At 36.6% G+C, this 27511-nt stretch overlaps 1 protein-coding gene across 1 annotated transcript; it reads left to right on the top strand.

The window, feature by feature from the left end:
- The first annotated feature begins 17798 nt into the window (after positions 1-17798).
- On the top strand, positions 17799-21394 carry LOC103501268 (uncharacterized). The gene is made up of 2 exons (XM_008464802.3): positions 17799-19876; positions 20871-21394. Exons 1-2 carry the CDS (start codon positions 18035-18037, stop codon positions 20991-20993), a joined length of 1965 nt encoding a protein of 654 aa, XP_008463024.1. The 5' UTR covers positions 17799-18034; the 3' UTR covers positions 20994-21394.
- The last annotated feature ends 6117 nt before the right edge of the window (positions 21395-27511 follow it).

The raw sequence follows: 27511 nt of genomic DNA, 5'->3' as shown, positions 1-27511 counted from the left end.
CTCTGTCGCCCAAGTCGTAGCTCTGCAAAGTCGCGTTGTTCAGATCTAAGCCGCGCGGTTCGTGGAAGCTCCATTTACCTTCGCCGTTCGTTCAGTCAAAGCCGCCAATACTCCATCCGACGTCATTCCTCTTCATCAGCCGAGCAGTCGTCTCCAACTCATCGTCGTCGCGTCTTAGGTAGCCGCCGCTGTTCGTCCCCGCGAAGCCCTTCGCCGAGCCGCAGCCGGTCTTCCAGCCGTGCGTTGAGCCGAACCCGAGCCACCAGCTTTAGTCCCAAGCCGCGCGCACCGATCTATTCCTTGTTGAGTCGTTCAAGCCGTTTTCCTCTATTAGCGAGCGGTGTGAGCCTAGCCAAGCTTCATAACTTATTTAAGCCAACCCTTGGTGAGTTTTTGTTGAGTTTTGGCATGAGTTATTTAACGTCTAGATTTAGATTAAATTGGAATAAAAATTTAAATTCTTTCTTATTGAAGGTGCTATCGGAGGAGTAACATTGAATTATTGGATTTCACATCGAGATTGGAGTGGGTTTAAGTCTCCATAGTTTGGGTAAGTTTGTGGAAGTCAAATTCGGGTGAATGGATGAATGTATTTGCAAAAGTGGTTGATTTCTTGTTTATGGTTAGGTTGACTCTTGGGACTTCCTTGAAGTAAGGAATTGGCTATTTCAAGGTTAAGAGAATTTCTACTATTGGATTCCATTTGAATGTAGAACACAGTGATATTAAAGTTAGATTATATTGACTGTACTGGACTGAATGATGTGCGTTTATATAGAGAGCATTAATAGTATACGCCTCGACTGATTACCTACGATCTAATTGTTATACATAGTTCATAATTTGTGTTTGGAATGTCATGTGTAGTCTATGCATACTAAGGATTGTGTTGTTGGAGTATGGATGTTTGTGCTATTTTTGTGTAAATTGTTTTGATTGATGGGTCGTGCTGTTGACTGAATATAGATGATGGGGATTTGATGTAGATGATGGGAATTTGACTGTTATATGTAACCTAATTGTATCGATGGGTCGTGTTGTTAGTTGATATAGTTGATGATCAGATTGTCAGGTGTACTTACATATTGATGCTTTCTACCCTGGGATGGAACTAGATTGTGTAACTGTGATGTATAGTTTAGTTGTATATACTAGCTAAGGGCACCGTGACTAAACTTAGATTGTTTGACTGATTATGCATAGAGACTGAACCATTAGTTGAGATGTTTCGTATATTACTGTTTAGACTGAATCTAGGGGTAACTGTTAGCTTTATATATGGGTTGCGTACTTTGCAGGTACGATGTCCTACGAGATCTCTACATGTGTATCTTTTAGGATCATTAGACTGATACGTGTATCCGATGGGATCACTAGACTAATTGAGATGTGCATCCCACGGGATCACTATTATGTTGAAGGGTATCCTTTAATAGAAAGCTAATCGTTATTTTTCCCTAACGGGACCAGTAGTGGTCTCTTACTGGCTATATTTTATATTCACCCCTTTATGTTTGACTTTTTCAGGTAAAGGTAACGTGTGAGGCAGACCGACGAGAGGCAAGAAGGATTCGTGAATGCCATACGGGATGTCTAATTTAATGCTTTCGTTAGACGTTTCTTTTTGTTTTGTTTCATTTTGTTATTTTAAATTGTTTTGAGGATCGGAGTGAGTTAAATTTTAGGATATTTAATTATTTCGTTTGATAGTTTCCTAGGTGGTTACGTGAACATTTGAATTTTATTTTAAACTGGGCCCGAAAACACTTTTTCTATAGTTTTGGATGTTATTTGAATTTAAACAAAATTTATGAAACTACTTTTTGTTTTGGTGACGTGTCTTGATAGTGAAGTAATGATCTCAGCTTAGTTTAAAAAGTTAGGTCGTTATAGTTTGTATCAGAGCCTAAGTTTGAGGTTCTATAGACTGACTTATGTCTATGCTTTGTGTCCCTATGGCTAGAATGATCCTTTGCCACTTGTCAGGTATGCTTTCATGAATTATATGTATAAATCTATATGTATGACTTTGCACAAGTTAAACTATGAAGTGAATTATTGTTTGAGACTAAAGGAATTACTGGTGGTTATTAGGAAAATGATACCAAGAAGAGGTGCTCGTAGAGGTGGTCGAGGAGGTTGGAGAAGAGAAGTAGGGCGTGTCCAACCAAAAGTGTAGTCTGTAGCTCAAGCTACCAATCATGCTGCACCGTTCACTCATGCAGACCTTGCTGCTATGGAGTAGAGGTTCATTCGATGGGTCTTTAAAGAACCCACCAAGGCTCAAATGTGGTTGTTTTTCGTGGAAACCATATTTCGTATATGAAGTGCCCTAACAATCAGAAGGTTCAATGCACCACAAAGGCACCGCCTGGTGGGAGATGATAGAGAGGATTCTAGAGGGCGACGTGTGTCAGATCACCGGGGAGCAGTTCAAGGAGAGTTTCTACGCGAAATTCTTCTCTGCTAGTCTGAGAGATGCCAAGCGGCAAGAGTTTCTAAACCTGGAGCAAGGTGATAGGACCGTGGAGCACTATGATGCAGATTTTGACATGTTGTCCCGCTTTGCTTCTGAGATGATAGCGAATGAGATTGCCAGGGCCGATAAGTTTGTTAGAGGTCTCAGGCTAGATATCTAGGGCCTCATTCGAGCCTTCCGACCAGCCACCCACGCTGATACACTGCATTTGGCAGTGGATATCAATTTACAAAAGAGGGCTAATTAGTCTAAGATATCAGGAAAAGGGTCGACCTTAAGACAGAAAAGGAAGGTTGAGCAGCAATCTATTATAGTGTTGTAGAGGAATGTGAGATCATGTGGGAAGCACCATTTGGAAAGTTGTTAAAGAGAAGCCATTATGTACCACCTGTGGGAAGCACCATCTGGGTCGTTTATTTGGGATTAGAACTTGTTTCAAGTGGAAGCAAGAGGGGCATACAGCTGGCAGATGCCCTATGAGGCTTACTGAGGTTGTGCAGAACTAGGGAGCAGGTGCACTATAGAAGGGTAAGGTCTTTGCTACGAATAAGTTTGAGGTCGAGAAAGCAGGCACTGTAGTGGCAGGTACGCTTCCATTGTTGGAGCATTATGCTTTAGTTCTTTTTTATTCTGGTTCATCACATTCTTTTATTTCTTCTGTATTTGTATTGCATGCATGCTTAGAAGTGGAGCTCTTAGATCATGTTTTATCAGTATATACTCCTTATGGGGAGAGTATGTTGTCAAAAGAAAAGATAAAAGCGTGTCAGATTGAGATAACAAATCATGTAATAGATGTAATGTTGTTAGTCCTAAATATGCATAATTTTGATGTAATTCTAGATATTGATTGGCGAGATGCTAATCATGCTAGTATAGATTATTCCCGTAGGGAGGTGGTGTTTAATCCTTCTACGAGGACTACCTTTAAGTTTAAAGGGGTAGGAACCGTAGTATTACCTAAAGTGATCTTAGCTATGAAAGCCAGCAAGCTACTTAACTAGGGTACTTAGAGTATCTTGGCTAGTGCAGTAGATATTAGAGAGACTGACGTTTCCTTGTCATTGAAACCTATGGTGAGGGATTATCCAGATACTTTTCCTGAAGAACTTCCAGGATTATTCCCTCACAGGGAGATTAATTTTGCTATCGAGTTGGAGCTTGATACTGTTCCTATATCTAAAGCTCTATACAGAATGACCTCAACAGAGCTGAAAGTGCTGAAAGTGTAGTTATAGGAGTTGCTTGACAAATGTTTCATTCGACTGAGTGTATCACCTTGGGGTACACCAATTTTGTTTGTTAAAAAGAAAGATGGGTCAATGCGCTTGTGTATTGACTACAGGGAGTTAAATAAGGTAATTATTAAAAACAAGTATCCTTTACCCAAGATTGATGATCTGTTTGACTAGTTGCAGAGAGCTACAATGTTCTCTATGATCGACCTTTGATCGGGATACCATCAGTTGAGGATTAAAGATAGCGATATACCGAAAATAACCTTTCGTTTGAGATATAGGCAGTATGAGTTTATTGTGATGTTCTTAGGTTTGATGAATGCTCCAACAATGTTTTATGGATTTAATGAATAGAGTGTTTAAGGATTTCTTATACACTTTCGTGATTGTATTCATTGATGATATCTTGGTGTATTCCAAGACAGAGGCAGAGCATGAAGAGCATTTGCGTATGGTTCTGGAGACCTTTCGAACCAATAAACTATATGCAAAGTTTTTAAAATGTGAGTTTTGGTTGAAGCAGGTATCTTTTCTAGGCAATGTGGTTTCTAAAGATGGTGTTGCTATGGATCCAGCTAAGATAGAAGTTCTTACTGTACCTAATAGTTCATGGAGTTTTGTGATTTATAGTGATGCTTTTGAGAAAGGTTTGAGTTGTGTTTTGATGCAACAAGGTAAGGTAGTCGCTTATGCTTCTTATCAGTTGAAAAGTCATGAATAGAATTATCTTACCCATGATTTAGAGTTGGCAGCTAATAGTTTTTGCACTGAAGATATGGAGGCATTATTTGTATGGTGATAAGATACAAATTTTTATTGATCGTAAGAGCTTGATATGCTTCTTCACTCAAAAGGAGTTGAACATGAGACAGCGGAGGTGGCTCGAGTTAGTAAAGGATTACGATTGTGAGATATTGTATCATCTAGGTAAGGCGAATGTGGTAGCCAATGTCCTTATGTAACGACCCAACTTTTCGGACTAAGTTGATGTTACTACTCTAAGATTCGACAGTAAAACACGCAAACTCTTAAATAGACCTGTTTACAATTCATTAAAAAACTTCAATACATAAGAAAAGCAATTTCGGCCCTATTTTAAATCACTTTTCAAAAGTTCCAAAACATAATTCATGAAGTCATCAAGACAAAATAGAAGAATAGTTGTTCTAACCATGACTCCATTTAATAAATAAAAAGAAACGGAAATAACAAATACGTTCAGCAGAAGCATAAAAGACTAGACATGTCCATATGACCTTCACGCATCCTTCTTACCTCTCACCGGTCTGCCCCTCGTGTTACCTTTGCCTGAAAAAGTTAAAGAGTAAAGGGTGAGTATAAAAATATACCCAGTAAAAGACACACTATTGGACTCACTGGGGTAATAGCAGTTAGCTTTCTATTAAGGGGTACCCCACATAAAACAGTCTAGTGGTTCCGTAGAACGCACCCATCAATCAATCTACTGATCCCCTCGAATACACGTATCAATCTAGTGATCTCGAAGGGTACACGTATCGGTCTAGTGATCCCGAAGGATACACGTATCAGCTTAGTGATCCCAAAGGATGCACATATCATCGAGGAATCCCGAAAGACACTATGCCTGCGAGGTACATTACCCCATAGATAATCGTTACCCCTCTGCCATACTAAACCGTCTACAACAATCACATCACAATATCGTTCAAGTTAATAGTTCAGTTTATAAGCTTAGTTAGTCAGTCAATTTAGGTTTAGCCAACAGTCTCATATGTAGACATATATCCAATCCCCACAATACTGTTACATTATCTAAATCTAGTCAACGAGTCAAATCATCACTTTGTAAATTCACCTAACAATCACTTCGTCTTAGTCCAAACCCTAGCACAATTACAAGTAATCTATATTATGCATAACGTCCACCTTGACGGACGGGGAGGAGCGGCACTGAAGAAGAAGAAGAAATCAAGGGGGTTGGCACGCGGGAGAGAGAAAGGAAAATTAGGTTTTAAAAAAAAATTAAATAATAAAAAATATAATAATAAAATTTATATTATATTATTATTATATTATTTTATATTATATCATATTATTAAAATTTTATACCCTTTTTTTTCTTCTTTTTATTTTCTCTTCTAAACCTAACTAATTTACCACAAAAAATTTTTAAATCCTAAAAAATTAGTATAAGTGTCAAGAAATTTACCTAAAACATTTGGGGCGTTACATTCTTCCCTCCTTAAGGAACTCTCGTCCTCGAAAGTTCTATTCCTTGAATAACTTTGGATAACGAGCTCTCATGTCGTCTTCCCTCTCCTATGTAGCCTCTTCAACTTTGTGATTCCGCCATAAGACTAACTAAAGGGATCTATCTGTTTCTCAACATCTTTACCTCTCTAGCCAATATCTCAATTGGTTGTTCTGTATAGTTCAAATTTTCATCAATCTTTAATGGCTCATAATCTATTACATGGGATGGATCTGACACATACTTTATCAGTGTAGAAACGTTGAATACATCATGAATTATCGAGAGTGAAGGCAGCAATGCCAAACGATACGCCACAGGACAAATTCGCTCCAGAATCTCAAACAGTCCAAGAAAACGAGGACTCAACTTTCCTTTTCAAATCGTAAGATACCTTTCATAGGTGCTACTTTCAAGAACATTCTGTCCCCCACATCAAATTCAAGATCTTTCCGTCTCATGTCAGCATAGCTTTTCTGTCTACTTTGTGTGGTCTGCAAACGTGCTCTAATCTTCTGTATCGCTTCGTTAGTAGACTGAACTAACTCAGGACCCATCAATCTCTGTTCACCAACCTCATCCCAACAAATAGGGGATCTACAACATTTGCCATACAAGGCCTCAAACGGTGTCATGCCAATGGTAGCCTGAAAACTATTATTATAAGTAAATTCCATCAAATGCAAGTGAGAATCCCAACTACCTGGAAATTCTAATGCTCAAGCTCGCAACATATCCTCTAAAATTATGTTCAGACGCTCAATCTCACCATCGGTCTGTGGGTGGAAAGTTGTATTGAAGTCTAACCACGTGCCCATAGCAACCTGTAAAACCTTCTAGAACTTGGAAGTGAAACGGGTATCTCTATCAGAAACAATCGACACTGACACTCCATGCAATCTCACTATCTTAGTCAAGTACAATTGTGCCCACTTACTAGCAGTATAAGTAGATTTTTCTGGAATTAAGTGTGCTGATTTGGTAAGCTTGTCAACAACAACCCAAATAACTGTAAAACCTCTCAGAGTTATAGGCAGTCCTGTAATGAAATCCATAGGCACATTTTCCCACTTCCATTCTGGCACATTCAAGGGTTGTAATAAACCTGCTGGTTTCTGCCTTAGTGCTTTAAGCTGCTGACACATCAAACATTTACTAACAAATTCTGCCACCTGTCTCTTCATATTACGCCACCAGTAAACTCGTTTCAGGTCTTGATACATCTTTGTACTACCTGGATGCATGGAAAATGGGGAACTATGAGTCTCAATCAATAATTCTGTTTTAACCGCACTGTTTACTGGCACACAAAGGCGCCTCTCAAACAAAAGTCCACCATCAGAGGATATGGAGAACTCAACAACTTGCCCTGCTTCTGCTAGGCAACGCTTCTCAACCAAATAAGGATCGTTATGCTGAGCAACAATAATCTTCTGTCTTCAAGTTGGTTGCACCGACAACTGAGCTAACTACGAGGCGATTGCCTCTACTGACACTGCAATCTCAGCCCTCTCAAAATCTCAATACAACGGGAGCTGTTTGGTAATAAGTGCTGCTGAATGTGATACTTTTCTACTAAGAGCATCAGCTACCACATTCGCCTTGCCTGGATGATACAACATCTCATAATCGTAATCCTTTACTAATTCAAGTCATCTTCGTTGTCTCATATTCAACTCCTTCTGAGTGAAGAAGTATTTCAAGCTTTTATGATCCGTAAAGATATGTATCTTTTCACCATACAAGTAATGTCTCCATATCTTCAGTGCAAAAACTACTGCTGCCAACTCTAAATCATGAGTAGGGTAATTCTACTTATGACTCTTCAGCCGACGAGAAGCATAAACGACTACCTTACCTTGCTGCATCAAAACACAACCCAAACATTTCTTAGAAGCATCACTGTAAATTACAAAACTTCCTGAACCATCAGGTACATTAAGAACCAGTGCAGTAACGAGCTTCTGTTTAAGGTTTTGAAAACTATCCTCACAGACCTTGCTCCAAAGAAAAGGAGCTTCCTTCCTGGTCAACTGAGTTAGAGGAGTAGCTATACAGGAAAAGTCCTCCACAAACCGTCCGTAATAGCCTGCTAAACCTAGAAAGCTACAAACTTCACTGATTGTGGAAGGTCGAAGCCAACTGGTAATTGCCTCTATCTTAGCTGAATCCACAGAAACACCAGATTTAGAAACCACATGGCCTAGAAAAGATACCTGCTTCAACCAAAACTCACATTTTGAAAACTTTGCATACGATTTATTAGCTCGAAGCATTTCTAGAACCATGCGTAAATGCTCCTCATGCTTTGCCTCTATCTTGGAATATATCAAAATATCATCAATAAACACAATTACAAAAGTGTCTAAGAAATCCCTAAACATTTTGTTCATTAAATCCATAAACACTGCTGGGTCATTCGTCAAATCAAAGGATATCACAATAAACTCATAATGCCCATATCTAGAACGAAAGGCTGTTTTTAGTATATCACTATCCTTAATCCTCAACTGATGATATCCTGACCAAAGATCGATCTTAGAGAACACTGTAGCTCCCTGTAACTGGTTAAACAGATCATCGATCCTAGGCAAAGGATATTTGTTCTTAACAAGTACCTTATTCAACTATCTGTAGTCAATACATAAGCACATCGACCCATCCTTCTTTTTAACAAACAAAACTGGTGCACTCCAAGGTGACACACTCGGTCGAATGAAGCCTTTGTCAAGCAACTCCTGTAACTGCACTTTCAGCTCTTTCAACTCTGCTGGGGCCATTCTGTATGGAGCTTTAGATATAGGAACAGTACCAGGTTCTAGCTCAATAGCAAAATCAATCTCTCTGTGAGGAGGTAATCTTGGAAGTTCTTCGGGAAAAACATCTAGATAGTCCTTCACCTACTAGTTTCGATGACAATTACACATCAACCTCTCTAGTATCCACCACACTAGCTAAGATACTCCAAGTATCCTAGATAAGCAGTTTGTTGGTCTTCATAGCTGAGATTACCATAGGCAACGACCTTGATCCTTCCTCTTTAAACTTAAAGCTGGCCATCAAGGGAGGGTTAAACGCTACCTCCTTACGGGAATAATCTATACTAGCATGGTTAGGAGCTAGCCAATCCATTCCTAAAATTACACCAAAATCGGGCATATCCAGGACAAACAACGTTACTTCTATTACATGACCTGCTATCTCAACCTAGCATGCCTTTATCTTTTCTTTCGACAACATACTCTCCCCAGAAGGAGTAGATACTGATAAAACATGGTATAGGGGCTCTACTTCTAAGCGTGCATGCAACACAAATGCATAAGAGATAAAGGAATGCAACGAACCAGAATAAAAAAGAACTAAGACATAATGCCCCAACACTAGAATCGTACCTGTTACTGTAGTACCTGCTCTCTTAGCCTCAGAGTTATTCGTAGTAAAGACTTTACCCTGCTGTGGAGCACCTGCTCCCTGATTCTGTGCAACCCAAGTCTCATTGGGCATCTGCCAGCTGTATGCCCCTCTTGCTTACATTTGAAACAAGTCCTGGTACCAAACAAACAACGACCCAGATGATGTTTCCAACAGGTGGTACATAAAGGCTTCCATCTGGCAACTTCCCCTGCCTCACAAGGTTTCTGCTGGAAACGACGAATATCTCCATCTGACCTAACGTTCTTGTGCGACACTGTAATAGGCTGCTACTTAGCCTTCCTTTTCTATCCCGAAGTCGATCCTCTTCCTATGATCTTGGAGGAGTTAGCCCTCTCATGTAAACTGAAATCCAGGCGTAGTGTATTCACATGGGTGGCTGGTCGAAAGGCTCGAACAAGACCCTAGATATCTAGCCTAAGACCTCTGACAAACTTATCGGTTCTGACAGCCTCAATCGCTATCATCTCAGGAGCGAAGCGGGATAACAAATCAAAATCTACATCATACTGCTCCACTGTCCTATCGCCTTGCTCCAGGTTTAGAAACTTTTGCCGCTTGGCATCTCGCAAACTGGCAAAAAAGAATTTGGCATAGAAACTCTCCTTGAACTGTTCCCAAGTGATCTGACCGACATCACCCCTAGCATCCTCTCTAATGTCTCCCACCAGGCAGTGCCTCTGTCAATATAAAAACGACGCACTGAACTTTCTGATCATCAGGGCACTTTATGTATCGAAATATGGTCTCTACAGAAGACAACCACATCTGAGCCTTGGTGGGGTCCTCCAAAGACTCATCGAATGTTGTAGGATTGTACTTTCTGAAATCCCTTAAATGTTTAGCCTCTGCCGACAACTGGTCCGACACGCTCTAGGGTACGACTAGAGCCTAAGCAGGATCTGGCGAAGCAGGCTGCTGCGGCTCCTGCATCTGCATAATCAAATCCCTGAACCTCTGCTTTGTAGCAACGAGGTCTGCATGAGTGACTGGTGTAGCAAGGTCGATAGCTTGAGCTACAGACTGCACTTTATGTTGGACACGTTCTGCTCCTCTTTCTCGACCTCCTCGACCACCCTTATGAGCATCTCTCATTGGCGGTATTTTCCTAACAACCACCAATGACTCCTTTAGTGTCATACAATAATTTACTTCACAGTTTAACTTAAGCAAGGTCATATATATAGAGTTATACATATAATTTCATGAAAGTGTACCTGACAACAAAGGATCATTTTAGCCATAGGGACACAAAATACAGACTCACATCATAAGTCAGTCTATAGAATCGAAAACTTAGGCTCTGATACCAACTGTAACGACCCAACTTTCGGATTAAGTTGAGGTTACTACTTACTGCTAAGATTCGAGAGTAAAACACGAAAACTCATAAAAAGACTTGTTTACGATTCATTAAAAAACTTCAATACATAAAAAAAGCAATTTCAGCCCCTATTTTAAATCACTTTCCAAAAGTTCCAAAACATAATTCATGAAGTTATCACGACAAAACAGAAGAACAGTTCTAACCATGACTCCATTTAATAAGTAAAAAAGAAACATAAATAACAAATATGTTCATCGGAAGCATAAAAAAACTAGACATGTCCATATGGCCTTCACGCATCCTTCTTGCCTCTCGCCGGTCTGCCCCTCGCGTTACCTTTGCCTGAAAAAAGTTAAAGAGTAGAGGGTGAGTATTAAAATATACCTAGTAAAGGACCCATTACTGGGCCTGCTGCGGTAATAACAGTTAGCTTCCTATTAAGAGTTACCCTACATAAAACAGTTTAGTGGTTCTGTATAACGCACACATCCATCAGTCTAGTGATCCCGTCAGATACACTTATCAATCTAGTGATCCCGAAGGATACACATATCAGTCTAGTGATCCCAAGGATACACGTACCAGTGTAGTGATCTCGAATGATACACGTATCAGCCTAGTGATTCCGAAGGATGCACATATTAGTCAAGGAATCTCGAAGGACACCGTGCCTGTAAGGTACACTACCCCATAAATAAAGTTAATCGTTACCCCTCAGTCCATACTAAACTGTCTACAACAGTCACATCTCAATATCGTTCAAGCTAACAGTTCAGTTTATAAGCTTAGTCAGTCAGCCAGTTTAGGTTTAGCCAACAGTCTCATCTGTCACTATACGTATATCCAATCCACACAATACTGTTACATTACCTAAATCTAGTCAGCGAGTCAAATCATCACTTTGTAAATTCACCTAACAACCACTTCATCTCAGTCCAAACCCTAGCACAACTACAAGTAATTTATATTATGCATAACATCCATATTATGCATAACGTCCACATTCAGTCTACAACACAGTCCATTAGCGAATACAGAACCTACACATGAGGGCTCGAACCCTTAGTCCATCAATGACATAACTCAATAATATGCAACCCGACAACATAATTCAGCTATACATACATCAAGATTTTCTTACTCCATCGGTCTCACTATTTCAGTTAACAACAGGCCCATAAATATGACTAAATTATAGAGAACATTTGGGCATCCGTACTCCATCAGCATAACAACCCATTCACATATATACAAACTACGCATAACATTTTGGACATCCAAGCCTCATCAACAGAACAACTCATTCACATCTATATATATATAAGCTACAACTAACAATCATGTCACCTTTAATCAATCAAGAGTGCATATTAGTGATGTTTTCTAGGCATACATGCATCAATCAATTCAGTACAGTCGCTATTGTATAATCTTCATATGAGTTGCTACGTTTCTAGTCTCGGTCTGGGGTCTAGTAGTAAGAAATCCCTAAGTCTAATCTTCAAGGATCAAAAGTTAGCTTAACCTATAAGCAATAAGTCTAACGTTTTATTCCAACATTTATACTCAAATCGGCTATAGAAAACGTTAGGAACTCATTAAATCACCCTTACCAAAGACTCACTGTGACCTAGCGTGGAAGGAAACGACTTAAGTGGCTCGGTGAACAAGGAGATCACCCTTATAATGCATCACCATACATCATATTAGTTCTCTAAATAAATGTGAACATTTCAAATTATTATCAATATATAATAATCTCAATACCTTTTACGAGCTAGAAAAAGAACCTAATGGACCTACCGTTCAAAAGCTTCAATAATATGAAATTAACTGGCTAAAGTCATTAACCACATTAAAATCAATATTAGTTAATTGTGTGTACACTCCAGACTTACAATTGAATTCTTCTAACTGTAGATATATTTTTGTGTCTACTTACATAGGCCAATAATATTAAGTTAGTCCTTGACGAATGACTGTAACACCAGCTGGTTCAAATTATCGTTTTACTTCTAAGTTACTTTTGACTTATAAATCTAACCGCAAAAGAACTCTCTCCTAGTTGTAGGGTCTGATTTAGTGACTAATCTTGTATGCTTAACTTTTCGGTATATGTAATTGGATTGGTACACGTTAATCTATTGTGGCCTATTTCTTTATATCGACTACTCTTATGCAATTTAAGAGCTTCACCGACACTTATAATCCTCTTTTTCTTTGGTCGACCAACTCTTTTGACTACTTTCGGAGGTAAGACAATTATATGCACATAGTCTTCACTTGTCTTCAAATATGATTGATTCCCAACTAGGTAGACAACCTCTGAATATGCTGCCAACAAACATTCATTAGTGTAATAATTAACACATAAACTATAAACATTTTTATTGCGATCTCGTGTTGCAGCAATGACATGTGAGCATGGTAGTTGCTCTCAGTTTAAACTCCTTGCAAGTGCACTCTTGAGTATGAAGATTTACGACCTCTTCCTTATCTAATTCTTTGACATGGAATTGGTAACAGTCAATTGGGTTGATCTTCAATGTCAAAGCTTGTTCTTATTTTTTTTGTAGAACTAATTTTTCCCATTTGTTCAATGTAGATATCACTTTAATGTCTTCTTCTCGACACTCTCAAAACCAACAATGTAGCAGAGCTCTCACATGTTCAAGGAATGAACCAATAGATAAATCTCTGGGTTCTTTCAATATAAAATTCATGGACTCTGTTATATTTGTTGTTATCATGTTATAGTGTCTTCCTAGGCAGTGAACACGAGACCACCATGCTATTCCGACGTTGTTTAAATATTTTCTTGAACCATTAGGATATGTAAGAATACTTCTCCACGTTTCTAGAAATGTTGATTCATGATATGTTCTCAAAGCATTGTAAAACAAAGTAGCTATCACGTCATTCTTATACTTATCATTCAAAATAACTTCCAAACTTCATAATAAACATATGAAAATGGTGAGGAAAAGGGTAGGTGAAAATGATGGGTTTTTGTATGTAGAAGTTTGAAATAGAGGTCACCAGAGATGGAAAAAACGGCAAGAACAAGGGATAAATTAATTAAAATGCGTAAAAGGGAAATGGTCTCACTGTTGTTGACGTTACAAACGTTGCAGACGTTCATCGTTGTTTCTTCAACGTTGTCGTTGCCTTACTGTTGACATTGTAGGCGTGTTGAAGGAGAAGTGTTCATGGATGGGAGAGCAAGAATCGAATATCAAATTATTTTCTTCTCTTCTTTTTACTTTTTTTTTCTTTACGTTGTGTTTTAGGTTAAGGAGAAGGTAAAATGGCAAAATTGACCTTTCACAGCCAATTTGTCGTAAAACCCAACTTTTTTCAAACTCAATCCTAAAAATCATCAATCCCTAAAAAATTGGCCTATATTTAGTAATTTCCCAATCTACTTCTATGTGACTGTGAAGACCTAAAGGATTATTAACAAGAATTCTTTGCTCTCTTCTCTCTTTTCTTAACCTACGCTCTTGCAAGGTAATATCTTCAAAAAAAATCTATATTAATCGAAGAAGAAGATCTAGTCATGCAAGAAAATACAAGAAAGAGATGAAAATCAATGAATCCATCTTTGGATTTTTCTTACATATTGAATTAAATTAATGTTCAAGAATGAGAAATCAATATTGAAAAAGATATTCGATATTCGCATATCGACAATGACTCCATTTGAAAGAGTGGTATTTGTTGGAGATAGGGTCGTAAAAATGTTAAATAGCGAAGTGGTATGCAAGAATTGAAATTGACACCGCATTATGTGTAAAAATAGAAAAGTAATATAATTGCAAGTGAGAGAAATAAAGGATTTATTATCTGATAGTGTTAGAAAATTACTCATTCAAATTACAGTCGTAAAGGAGAATTCAAAACCTTTTCTTTCTTATCTAATAGTATATCTCATAATATTTTACTCTTCAATTAATTGTATAAATTAAGATGATGAGACCATATTGATTTAAATTTTGAGCTCATAACCAAGTCTGAAGCTCAAGAATAGGAGAAAAAGCGGAAAGGGCATAGAGAAGAAAAAGAAAGATTTAACTAAATGAATAAAAACAAATATGAATGGAAATCGAAAAAAAAAAGGTTATATTTACAATTTATTTTGTTTTGAAATGTTATTATATCTTTAATTAAATAGCCTAAGAGGCTACCCATTTGAAGTACCCATCAATCAATTAAGAATTAAAGGCGAATTGGACAAATGGCCCTTAGCATTAATTTTTAATTCTCAAATATATTATTTGACCTATAAATTTTATACTATAAATAGAAATGGAGTTATAATCGTGAAACTTTTGTAATAATGCCATTTGACAATATTTAATACATTCATTTGTCTCCCCTGGCTAAGTGTATTGCTACAATTCTAATGGTCATACACTCAAAGTTGACTTTTTCAAATGAGTTTGTACAAGCCCAAATTTTGAATGCATTTTCGTATAATTATACATTTAAAATTAAAGTTCATATGAATCAAAATTTTGAAATACAAACTAATCATTAACCTGATCTCCCTCTACAACATCCTCGTCCTGTCGTTGTCGAATGCGTCTTCGATCTGTGTCTGCAGCATTGAGTCGTCATATCTGCTGAATAATATGTTTTATACTTTCCACGGTCTAATCACACATCGAACTCAAATCTTGTAAATTGTGTTTCGCTGAGTAACTATGTACATATTGAACATAATTATTCTAAACGATTACAAATAATATAATCAAATGATTTGCAATGTTATAAAATTATAAAAACAAATCATATTATAATTCTTACCATGCAATTATATAACGTCATTGGGTGTGATAAATCGTCTTGTAATTGACGTGTACAAGGAATAATAGTCCTATTATACAATTGCCTCGTGTGTTGCTTCTCTTTGTGCCCAATGATCTACTCGTGAATGGCACGTTGTGATATACTTCTCATGAATCTTACACCAATCTTGACCGTGTTTGCCTCTTAAATTAATTTGGTGTGGTGGTGGGTGTATGTAAAGCACAACGATGGTGCAATTTGCAACATACCAAACTGTCGTTACTCTACAATATGGAAGCATATTAGAGGGCCCATGTAAGTCTAGACTTGTTCACCATTATGACATCGTTCAGCCAGTAATGTTATAAGATCGGGTGTGTATGGTCTCCAATTAATTTGCTAAAAAAAACAAACATAAAAGTAGACAACGAAAAATAAGTAGTATTCATTTGTATAATACTTTATTATCTGAGTGTACTTTATTATCTGAGTGTGCATCAAGCAATCGAATATATGTCGATATGTTAACAACATATTTTCTAATTGTTCAGATTCTAATGTTTAAAAATAAAATAATAAAAAGTTATAAAAAGTGCAAATATCTAATTATTGGATATTATAAAAAAACAAACATTAGTGAAAAAAATAATACCTGCAACTTAGTGGTCGAGCAACTGGAGCCTTTAATGCAATTTGTGGTGCTAGAATAGGAAATCTATCATATGCCTGTATACTTGCAATAAAATTAATAGTTCATCTATTTCCAAGGATTGTACATTGTTGGTTCGACACATTTCTCTATAAAGGCATGTAGCACCTTGAGAGTATATACCAGCATGGTCGAAATTGCCTAAAAGCGAAAGAAACATACAATATACCAATGTATTTGACTTGTCGACAATTAAATAACCTCTAATGAATTGCATAATGTGCGTACGAGCATATCTCTGGACACTCACTTCATGTCAAGTTGTAGAACTCTTAAGAAATTTTCACATACTTGTTTCCAATTATATGTTAAAGATCTCGTAACAAGCTCCTCGTCCACTGGTAACCCCAATTGGATTGCAACGTCCTGCAAAGTAATAGTGCATTCGCCACAAGACATATGAAATGTGTGGCTTTCCGATCTCCAACGTGCCACCAAAGCAGTAATCCTATCTGGGAAACTCCAAGAAATTCAACCACTATATATAGCGCAATATGATGTCAAAAGAGATAGTGCGTTGGGATGCTGCCTCTCTCCTCCGACAACTCAATACCATTGTAGATAAAGTATCCCATACAAATTGTAAGCAATAAGATAGTTGTTGATCCAACTGAATAGGATTAACAAATTCAGGATTATTGTGCAAATTCACTAAAAAAAATTAAAATAAAGAATCGTTATAACACATTAATGTCTAATACACATAAAATATAACTTACTAATTTTGAGCAATGCCACGAAGTAGAATAAATTTCATTACTAACATAAAATTATTTTGTATACAACCAAAATTACTAATTTTACATACAAATATGAATTTCATTACATACAAATAAACGTAAAAAATTACACTAATCGACTATCCTATTGCACATTAATGTTTTGAAGAGGAAGAACAGGTTGTACGTAGAGGACAAGTACGCTTGTTATTTCCTCCTTCCTTATAGGTCATGCATCTCACTGATTGACTAAACTCTCTCCAATCAATTTCATTACGAATGTGGGTAGTTTGGTCGATTGAGCTCTCAAAGTAAGTTCGCATTTGGGTGAATTTTAGTGAATGATAACTCAAGCCAATAATTTGGATGTTGTATTGAATGTAATCAACTTTCGTAACAACGCTTGAAGTTGGACAATAGGTAACATAAAATCAATTCATTTCAAGAATTAGAGTTTAAGCAGTATTCAACAAAATCGTGTATCTGATCCACGACTAGGTTAATTTCAACAAAATCATATAGATATATTCACACTATGTAAAAAAAAATATATGTGAAAAAGAAAAAAAATACATTCCCACAGTAAAAACCAAATTCTATAAATTTAACAAAATCATACAAATATATTCACATTATATTCACATATTTAACAAAATTATACAAATATATTCACATTATATAAACATAAATATATGTATAGAAGAGAAAATAAACATACCTTAGAACTTATAGTCAATGAATGATGAATAGTGGGAAGGCGACAGCGATGAGAGGGAGGGGGACCGCGGAAGCCATAGACGTTTTTAAGGGTTTGTCCTTATAAGTATTTTAAAGATATTTTTATGAACATTCGTATAGACAATCTAAACATTGTATGGAGTTGTGTAACGAAAAGTGGGATGATTTTGGAAGGTTTTCGGTGAACGTGACAGCATAAAAAAAATGACAGCAAACTTCAGTAACTTACTGACTCCAAAAGCCCGTTATGGAAAACCCAATCATTTTCGTCTCTGACTTGCCTCCCTCTCCTTTCCTCTCCCTCCATTATTGTTGTTCAGCTCTTCTCTGTCTCTTCACCATAATCCATTTCTCTGTCCCTTCCACCAATGGAGCTCGTTCCTTACTCTGACCCATCTTCCAATTCCAATTCCAATTCCAATTCCTCGAGCCCTCCATGGCAGGACATGTTCAGATCCGGTTCTGTTCGAAAACCCAGCCCCGACCCTCAAAACCATTCTTCCAAACTCCCTCAATCCGATTCCAATTCCTCTTTTTCCGGTGATCCTCAGGTCCGCCTTGCCCTTTACATCGCCATGGCCCACGCCGGCCTTGCCTTCACCATTCTCACTCTCTACGCCGTCGGTCGCATCCTCGAGGCCTATCTCCGCCCCCTTCAGTGGGCCGTCCTCTGTTCTATCCCTCTTCGTGGTATTCAACAAACCCTTGAAGGGTTCTGGTCCGAACCCCTTCAATTGGGCCTTACCGAGACTATTCTCGCCATCCCTGTTGCTGTTTTTCAGGTTTTTGTTGGAACCCTTGTTCAATTTCGAGAAGTTTGTTTCCGGGTTGTTCTTAGGAGGAAGAAATCTGGGCATGTTAGAAGGAATCAGAGTGTGTTTTCTAAGTTGTTGCGATGGCTTGTGTCGTTCTGGATTTTTATACTTGCTTATGAGAACTTTGGTGTTATTGGCTCTGTTTCGCTTCTTGGGTTAGGCTTTTTGTTTAGTTCTAAGTCTGTGGATCCTACCAAGTATAATGTTTCTTCCTTTCGTAGCTTGAGCTTTCGTCGTACCGCTGTTAGTGCGTTTTTTACTAGAGGGCTTTTGAAAAGATTGAAAACTATAGTTGCAATTGGCTTGATTGTTGCTATGATTGTTGTGTTCTTAGCTGGATTGGTGTTTTTCTCTTACAAAATTGGGGTTGAAGGGAAAGATGCTATGATTTCGTTGAAACTACATGTGGAAGAGAGCAACTATGCGGAGAGGATTGGGGTTAAGAAGTGGATGGAAGAGAATGATTTGCCTGGGATGATTGATAGCTACACCAGCCAATTTTATGAAGCAGTGTTGGAACAGATAGATGGTTATGCTATGCAGTATAATATGACGGAGTTTGTCACTGGGATTAAGCATTTAGCTTTATCATCGTCTCGGGCCAACTCTTCGGGGGCTTCGACTTCTCTAATAACTCCATCGCCGTACACGCAAAAACTCATGAGTTTGAGAAATCGCGTTAGTAACAAGGAGTGGGGCCAGATTTATACAGAGCTGGATGCAATTATTAGGGAGTTGATAATCACTAGGGAGGATTTAGTTGAGAAAGCAAAAGGATTAGCCGTTCAAGGGATGGATATTTCGCAGAGAGTCTTTGCTAGCAGTGTATCAGTACTAGGACGCAGTGCAAAGCTAATGCTTTCGGTTGGTAGGTCTATCATTTCAGGAGCAGCTGAGGTTTTCAACTTTGTCTCTCAGTCGATGGTGTTCTTTTGGGTTCTGTATTATCTCATCACTTCTGAATCTGGAGGTGTGACTGAACAAGTTATGTATATGCTTCCAATTGAAGACTCGGCCCGAATTCGATGTGTTGAAGTTCTTGACCATGCGATATCGGGTGTTCTTCTGGCTACAGCAGAGATTGCAATCTATCAAGGATGTCTTACATGGCTGTTGCTTCGACTCTTTGAAATACATTTCTTGTATGTGTCCACTGTTCTTGCATTTCTGAGTCCTCTTTTCCCAATTTTTCCATCTTGGTTTGCGACAATTCCAGCAGCCTTACAGCTGCTGCTGGAAGGTAGATATGTAGTAGCCATCTGTTTGGCAATTATTCACCTTGCACTCATGGATTATGGTATCTCGGAAATTCAAGAGGACATACCTGGTCACAGTGAATACCTTATGGGACTTAGCATCATTGGTGGAATGACTTTGTTTTCATCTGCATTGGAGGTAAACTTTCTTTCTGCTCCTAGACTTTATTTTGCATTCAATGTGTTTCTGCTGTGGTAAATCATTAAAGCTTACTCACTTGACCATTGGGATGATTTTAGCTTCTGTACTAGCTATCTTAGATACTTCAAGAAATGACTGTTCTCAATCTTGTAAGAACAGTAGTGATTCCGTTTCCAAGATGAATGATCGAAATTGTTTAATTGTCAACTCTAAATTACCGAACTTTTAAATAGAAGTTAAGAAGTTCCAATAAGGTTTAACTTTAGTGAAAGCTATTTTACACAAAAACCTTAAGAAATCCCACAATACAGATCACTCGCCTATTCTTTTTTTGAGTATAACATCTATGCGGTGGGGGAATGTACCTCCAACCTATAGGAACAAATGTCATGCCAATACCACTGAGCCAAATTCAGTTTGGCAAATCACTCATCTATTCTAAGAAACTTCCCAGCTTGAAGCAACAACCCAAAAGAAGTAATGCTGAATCTCTTATCTAAAGAAACCCAATGGTTACTATTATATTTTGCAAGATCAGAAACCTCCCTCCACTTCTTAGAAGTAACTTGAAAATTGAAAATGATCAAAAGTTTCAGCTGACACATTGCTCATCCAGCCAACATGGCTGATCTGCTTGCTTCCACCTTTGTGGGGTCGTCTTTTAAAGGAGAGATGTTTTGTGGAAAAAACTCTATAGGGCTTTCCTTCGGAAACTTTGATTAGATAGAAATAGATGCATCTTTGGAGATACCGGGTGCCTTCTGATACTCTTTTGAACTTTGTAATTAATATTAGTATTAGCTTTATATTGGTATAAATGCCCCCCCCTCCCTGATTAGAGTCTTAGCATTCTTTTTAACTAATTGCAAGGCTTTCTTGTAATCATTTGGCTTTGGGTTACTCTTGGGGTCCGTTGTAATTTCACCAATCAATGAAATTTTCATTTCTCCCTTATAAATCTGACTGAATGATCTCTTATTCATCCTCACAGGGTGCGATTATGGGACCGTTGATTACAACGGTCGTGATTGCTCTGAAGGATCTGTATGTGGAATTTGTTCTGGGTGAAAATAAAGGAAAGGAGAAGGAGAAGGAAAAGGAAAAGCGCAACTAGATGGCAGTTATTTTTGTTTGTAAATTGTGGTCTTCTTATCGAAGCATATGGTTGCTGCAAATTCCATCATTCTTTTGTGAGCCATTCTCCATTGCTGCAAGAGAACTGTCCATTTAATTGTAAGAAATTTGTAAGTTATGTTTATTTTTTTATACTGGTTTTGTGGTCTCTTTCTATCTCCATTTTTTCCCCTGTAAAATTATTTTGTTTTTGAGAGAAATATAGTTATATGTCTTAATTTCTGAGAGCGTGTCACTGTATTTATATGATGCTGGTCGGTCGAGAAGTACTCGTCGTCTTTCCTGTCTTTTATTGCCCAGAAAAACAGAAGAAAGCTTTCAAGTTCTAGAAACTATGCACAGAAAATAAACTTGGGGTGTGGCATTAAGATTGGGAGTTAATGATGAATCTGTCAAGTTTGCTTGAAAAGATTTTAAGCCCATTTGTTCTTGCTGTTTATGTAATTTGGTTGGTTGAAAGATCATTTGTTAGAATAAGTTGAAAGTTCGGCTGATTTTCTATATCTGTTGAGAGGAGTTTGATACAGTTAAAAAGTAGCTTTTATCCATAAAAAGTACTTTTCAATTTATATGTTTGGTTTACATAGGGAAAAGTAATTTCAGAAATTCGATGTTTTCAGGCTAAGTTTGAAAGTGATGTCATATGTGTAATATGAATTATACTGAAGGTTTGACAGAATAGACTGTCATTCAAAGAGTTCGTAAATATTTGATTACAACACATATAAAAATATGTACACATTAGATGCAATAAACAAATATAATCACCATACATAATCAAACATAACAATCAATATCCAACTCCATGGTCCAATGTGGTAAATCATGCGTCTTTGCCAACACATTGAAAATCATCCCAGCTTGACAAAAACCCAAGCAACCTTAAAAAGGTTGACCAAGTCATGGGTATGTGAAGACCAAGGATTTCTCATTGAGTGTAGGCATTGGCTGTTACCGAAGATGATACGAATAGTGGTGGGCGAAAGCAATGGACATCTTCGGTGCATCCTGGATTTGGAAACTTATTGCAGGAATTTTCTGAGGTTTTACAATGGCCCAACACATTACCGCCCCAACGAGAAATTGATCATTGCACTCATTTGAAGGAGGGAACACCCCTGGTCAACGTAAGGCCATATCGGTACAAATTTGCTCAAAAGAAGGAAACTGAAAACCTGGTAAATGAGATGTTAGCGGGATAGATTATTCGGCATTAGCACCAGCCCTATACCATGTGAAAGAAGGACGAAGGATTGCGTTTTTGTGTACCATGTCATGTCCCTATCTCAGATAAGTTGGAGCTCCCGTATTTTCTAAAATGGATCTTAAATCTGGTTATCATCAAATCAAGGTGCAGAAGAAGTATGGAAAAGACGGCTTTCCGAATGCACGAAGGCCATTATGAGCTTTTGGTTATAACATTCAAACTGACTAATGCACCGGCTACTTTTCAGTCACTGAATAACTATATTTTCAGGTCTATTTGCATAAATTTGTTTTAGTTCTCTTTGATGATATCCTCATACATAGTGCTAGCTTCGAAGATGATTGTCAACATCTCATAGTGGCGTTTGGGATGTTGCAAAGTAACTAGTTATATACCAACCAAGCCAAGTGTCAATTTCTCATATCTAGAACCTAATTTTAGAAAAAGAAGTTGAGCCTGAGTTGATGAAATTAAAAACAATGGTTGATTAGCCCCAATTTCAAATAAGTCAAGTATGTGAGGAAATTTTTAGGCCTCATTCGAATATTATCACAAGTTTGTTGAAGTAACGTAGCTTAGCAGCACCATTGAATGAGGAATGTAAATATTATGTAAGTGTTTATAGGAGACGATTAGAGAGGTTAAAAGGTACTTTGGGAAAAGGGTAGTATAGGTAGTTGAGGTTGAGGTTGTATTTCCATTTTCTTTTTAGCTTGGAATTAGTATCAGTCTCTCTCGTAGTGAGAATAATTGTAGTCTTACAGCTCTCTCTTCGTTTAATAATACTTGTTTATAAAGAGATACCTTACGGTTTGACAAACTGTCGATTTCGTTCAACTCACTTGTTAACAACTCCTCTATTGCGGCAATTTTATAATTTTTTTTAATTAAATCATATTTAATTAATATTTTATTTAAATCATATTCTACACTTACCTAACCAACCATTTTAATTTAATTAAATCAAATTCATATATAAGTTCCTCTTGTAAATTAATTTTGAATTATATAAAAAAAATTAAATTTATTTTGTAAAACTTAATTGAATTATAAACATTATAACATAATATATCACCATACATTATGTTAATTCTCTAAGTAAATTTGAAATATTCAAATCAGTCCAAGATATATTAATTCCGTTGCACTTTACAAGCTAGGAAGGTGATCTAATGGATCTACAAATCAGAAGTAACAACGATATGAAATTAATTGTCCAAACTCATTAACCACATTAATCAATATTTGTTAACTATGTGTACACCCCACTAAAGATTCAAATCTGAACTCTTTTCACTCTAGATATATTTCTACGTCCACGAATATAGACCAATAACAACAAGTTAGTTCTTCACGAATGTCCTTGATCACCAACTATCTCAAATTATCGTTTTACCCATGGGTTACTTCTTAGCCCTTAAATATCAGGGCTCCTATAATAAACAACTTGTCTATGGTCCAACCAATAAGCATTAATCTCTTTCCATAAAGAGGGTAGGATCCTTTTTTCAAGTCTTGGAGACACCATTTAAGGGAACACTCATCAAGTTACCTTAAAGTTGGGAATGAGTGAGTTCCATCTTGCCTGATTATGTTCCTAGCTTCCTACTTGATCTTGTCCCCAAAATGGTAGACTTATTTAGTCATCAATCTGAGCACTCTCACCTGTACAAATCAAAGGACAATCTCTCGCAAACAAAAGTTCATAATACACTTAGGAATAATACTAAGTTACCTACATCATCCTAATGAATAGAAATGTAATTAGTTAATGGAGTTACATCTAGTAGTTACTATATCATGATTCAATCTTATGCAAACCCATTGAATATGATACCCCCTCGCATGTCACCCATACGAACGTGTTTGATCATTGCATAAAGTCGTGTTGTTTTCCCTATTTTTTTACCATCGTTTGCTAATTACTCTATTTTGGCTCGAAAAGCATCTGAACTCTCTCAAAGGCACTAGTAGAAAAAGGGCCTACGATGACAGTTAAATGCTGTCATAAAACGATTTCGTGATAGTTATTTTACAGTCATTGATGCGGCAGTCATGGAAAGTATTTTATGACAGTTCTACAAACTATCACGAAATGTGTTTTTCATGACAGAGAATAAATGTCACGAATTCTTTATTTTATGACAGATTATAAATGTCATTGTTTATATTTTATGACAGAGAATAATTGTCATTGTTTATATTTTATGACAGAGAATAACTGTCATTGTTTATATTTTATGACAGAGAATAAGTGTCATTATTAATCTTGTTTGATAAGTATTAAATGTCATTATTTATCATTTATGACTTTTATTAACTGTCATCATTTCATCTACCATTCTTGCCCTATTTTTAATTGAATCCCTATTTTTCTCATTACCCTGCCATTACACACATTAATACAATCACAAAGTACTATATAACACACCCATATGGAAAGAAATGGTGAACACATTAATATATATACTTTAATATATGTACAATTGTTCGTCATAAAGTGTTTGTACAATAAAGTGATGAACAAGCTATTTAAATAAATACATTTGAACCAAAATTTGACTACCAAACCTACAAAAAGACTTATGAATCAATCAATTGCCGCAAACATGGCTTCACTGCTCCAATGGATTCTTGCAAAATCTAGTAAGAAAAGAAAATGATGATTGTAACTCAGAATAAAACTTATTATAAATACAGGAAATAGCGCACACCTACAACGGACAAAACAACAGTCAAATATTTCTGATTCAAAAACCAATAACAACCCGAGCTTAGTATAAAGATAAATAAAATGGTACAAATATCCACAAAGCAACAGCCATTAGTCTTAATTAATCATAAACCAATAACAACGATTAAAAAAATGATCTTCACAATCCCGTCATAATTCACAAACAATTGAAAAAATGATCTAAAAACAAGATAATATATACATGTAATTACATATATACATGTAATTACATCAACCTACACATAATTTAAACCACTAAAGCATTTCTATACAAAAGCCACCTACATATAACTTAACCCAAAAATCAATAAACCATTTCAGCATAACCAATATGAAAATCACAAACCCTTTCAAATTCTCAATAATACTTCTTATCAGAAAAACAACATTCATCAAACAATAAAAGCAAGCAATAGAGAGTTGCAACAAATACACATAACTTACAGTAGCTCTTCTCTACTCTACAGCGACAGCAAGTGCAAAAGCAACGAGATTAAAGATAAACACCACAATTAGATAAAAAAAGCGAAGAAGATAAATCTTTAACACTTACATCTTTTTCAATGAAGTTATTTGATATGAATATGTTGAACATGCTTGTATTGCCACCAAGGTCTTCCAAAAAAAAAAAAAAATATTGGCATTAGATATGAATGTCAATAACGTTTACTAAAAGTTCAACTAAACTATTTAAAACCACAACCAATTACTCGATATTTCACATGGTGTGCAAGCATATATACAAAAACGTTGGCACTATCTCTTCAACATACACATTATTAGTCCCCTTTAACTGGCCTCATAACTCATAAAACACTTGTATATTTCATATTGACAAAACTAACATCAATGTCTATAATGTTTATAACGATACAAAATAATCCAAAGATTTAGAACCCAAATATATACTTGTTGATGAGTTGAATACAAAATTATATTACAGTTTAGAACCCAAAAAGTAGAATAAGTTATGGAACCAATATAAGAGTGAAAAATATCAGGGAGATGTTGGTCAATATATTCAACCCTCGGCTCTTAGAGGATAGAAGACTCCAATTATGACATAATTTAATTAGAATGTGCCTTACTTTAAAAAAATAAAAAAAGAATGTGCCTAGGCTCCAATATGCTTGATGACCTGTATAAGAACTAGAATAATTTGTTAAATATCGTAGAACTATCGTGATTTAAGCGGAGGAAGATAACTCTTTTGGAGAGCTACCAAGAACCTATTTAAGTTTATACAATAGCCAAATCGACCAACTCACATTCTTTAGGTTGGTCTAGAAAGCACATCCAACCCAAGCCATATAAATATGAGATAAAATTGTTAGTTCCCTCGCCAAAATAAGTACTCCTAATAGGTTAGGCCTAGCTAGAGTTTTTTTTTTTTCCATATTATTGAATGATATAATATTAAAGGTTTGTTTGGAATGACTTAAGAAAAAAATATTTTCCAAAAAGTGCATTTTTATTCAAACATTTTTTTTTCTAAAAACTCCTTAAAAGAAAAACACGTACGTTTGACAACTTTTTTTCAAAAGTGTTTTTTAGGTAAAAATTTCTTTGATTTGTTATATGCTAATTTCTTATATATAATTTCAAATTATAATAAAGAATTTTGTCTAGGGAGATTTTGATAGAAGTTCGGTAACAGTCATCGAGATTGTGATCGGAGATGGCCAGAGATAGTCACCGTAAACTGATAATTAGAGATTGGCAACAACAATTGTTGGAAGTCAATCAAAGGCAATCACAAAAAATGGTTATTGCTAGTTGCCTGAAAATAGTCACGGGAAAACAATGGACAAAAGTTGTCTGATAACTATTGAAAAACAGTTGATGAAAGTAAGTTGACAACAATCATCAAAAAACGATCAACAAAAGTCGACAGGAAATGACCACAAAAAATAGTAAAAAAGAGTTGGCTGACAATGGTCATCGAGCAATAGTGGACAAAAGTTGGTCAACAATGTTCACCGGAAACAATCGTCAATAGTTGGCTAGTAATTATTATCGTAAAATAGTCAATGAAAGTTGAAGGACAATGGTCAATGAAAGTTAGTCGACAAGAGTCATCGAACAAAGAATGATAAATGTTAGTCGACAACGATCATCGAAAATGGTCATCGATAGTTGGCTTACAACTGTTATCGAAAAACGATCGATTAAAGCTGGCTTGCCAAGACCACTGAGAATGATTGAAAAAAGTAACTGACTATGATCACTGAAAAATGGTCGACCAAAGTTGGCTGACAACAATCGAAAAAAGTTGGCCAACAACGGTCATTAAAAATGGTGGACAAAAGTTGGCCAATCTCAATTGTCGAAAAGTAGTCGGCAAATTTTGGCTGGTGGCAATGCTGACAAATGGTGGTCGAAGGTTTACTAATAGAGGCCGTTGGAAAATAGTTGTTGAACGTCGGTTAGCGATGATTATTGAAAATGTAGCAGTGGACAAAAACTGTTTTCATAAAAACGTTCTTCGAAAGTTGGATTGGCGATGATTATCAAAGGTCGACCAACAACGGTTGTCGAAAAACAGTAGACGAAAGTT

Source organism: Cucumis melo, chromosome 1 (assembly GCF_025177605.1).
Source record: "Cucumis melo cultivar AY chromosome 1, USDA_Cmelo_AY_1.0, whole genome shotgun sequence".
In the NCBI taxonomy this organism is placed as follows: domain Eukaryota; kingdom Viridiplantae; phylum Streptophyta; class Magnoliopsida; order Cucurbitales; family Cucurbitaceae; genus Cucumis; species Cucumis melo.
Note: the sequence above shows the minus strand (reverse complement) of the source record. Positions and strands in the feature narration are given on the sequence as shown.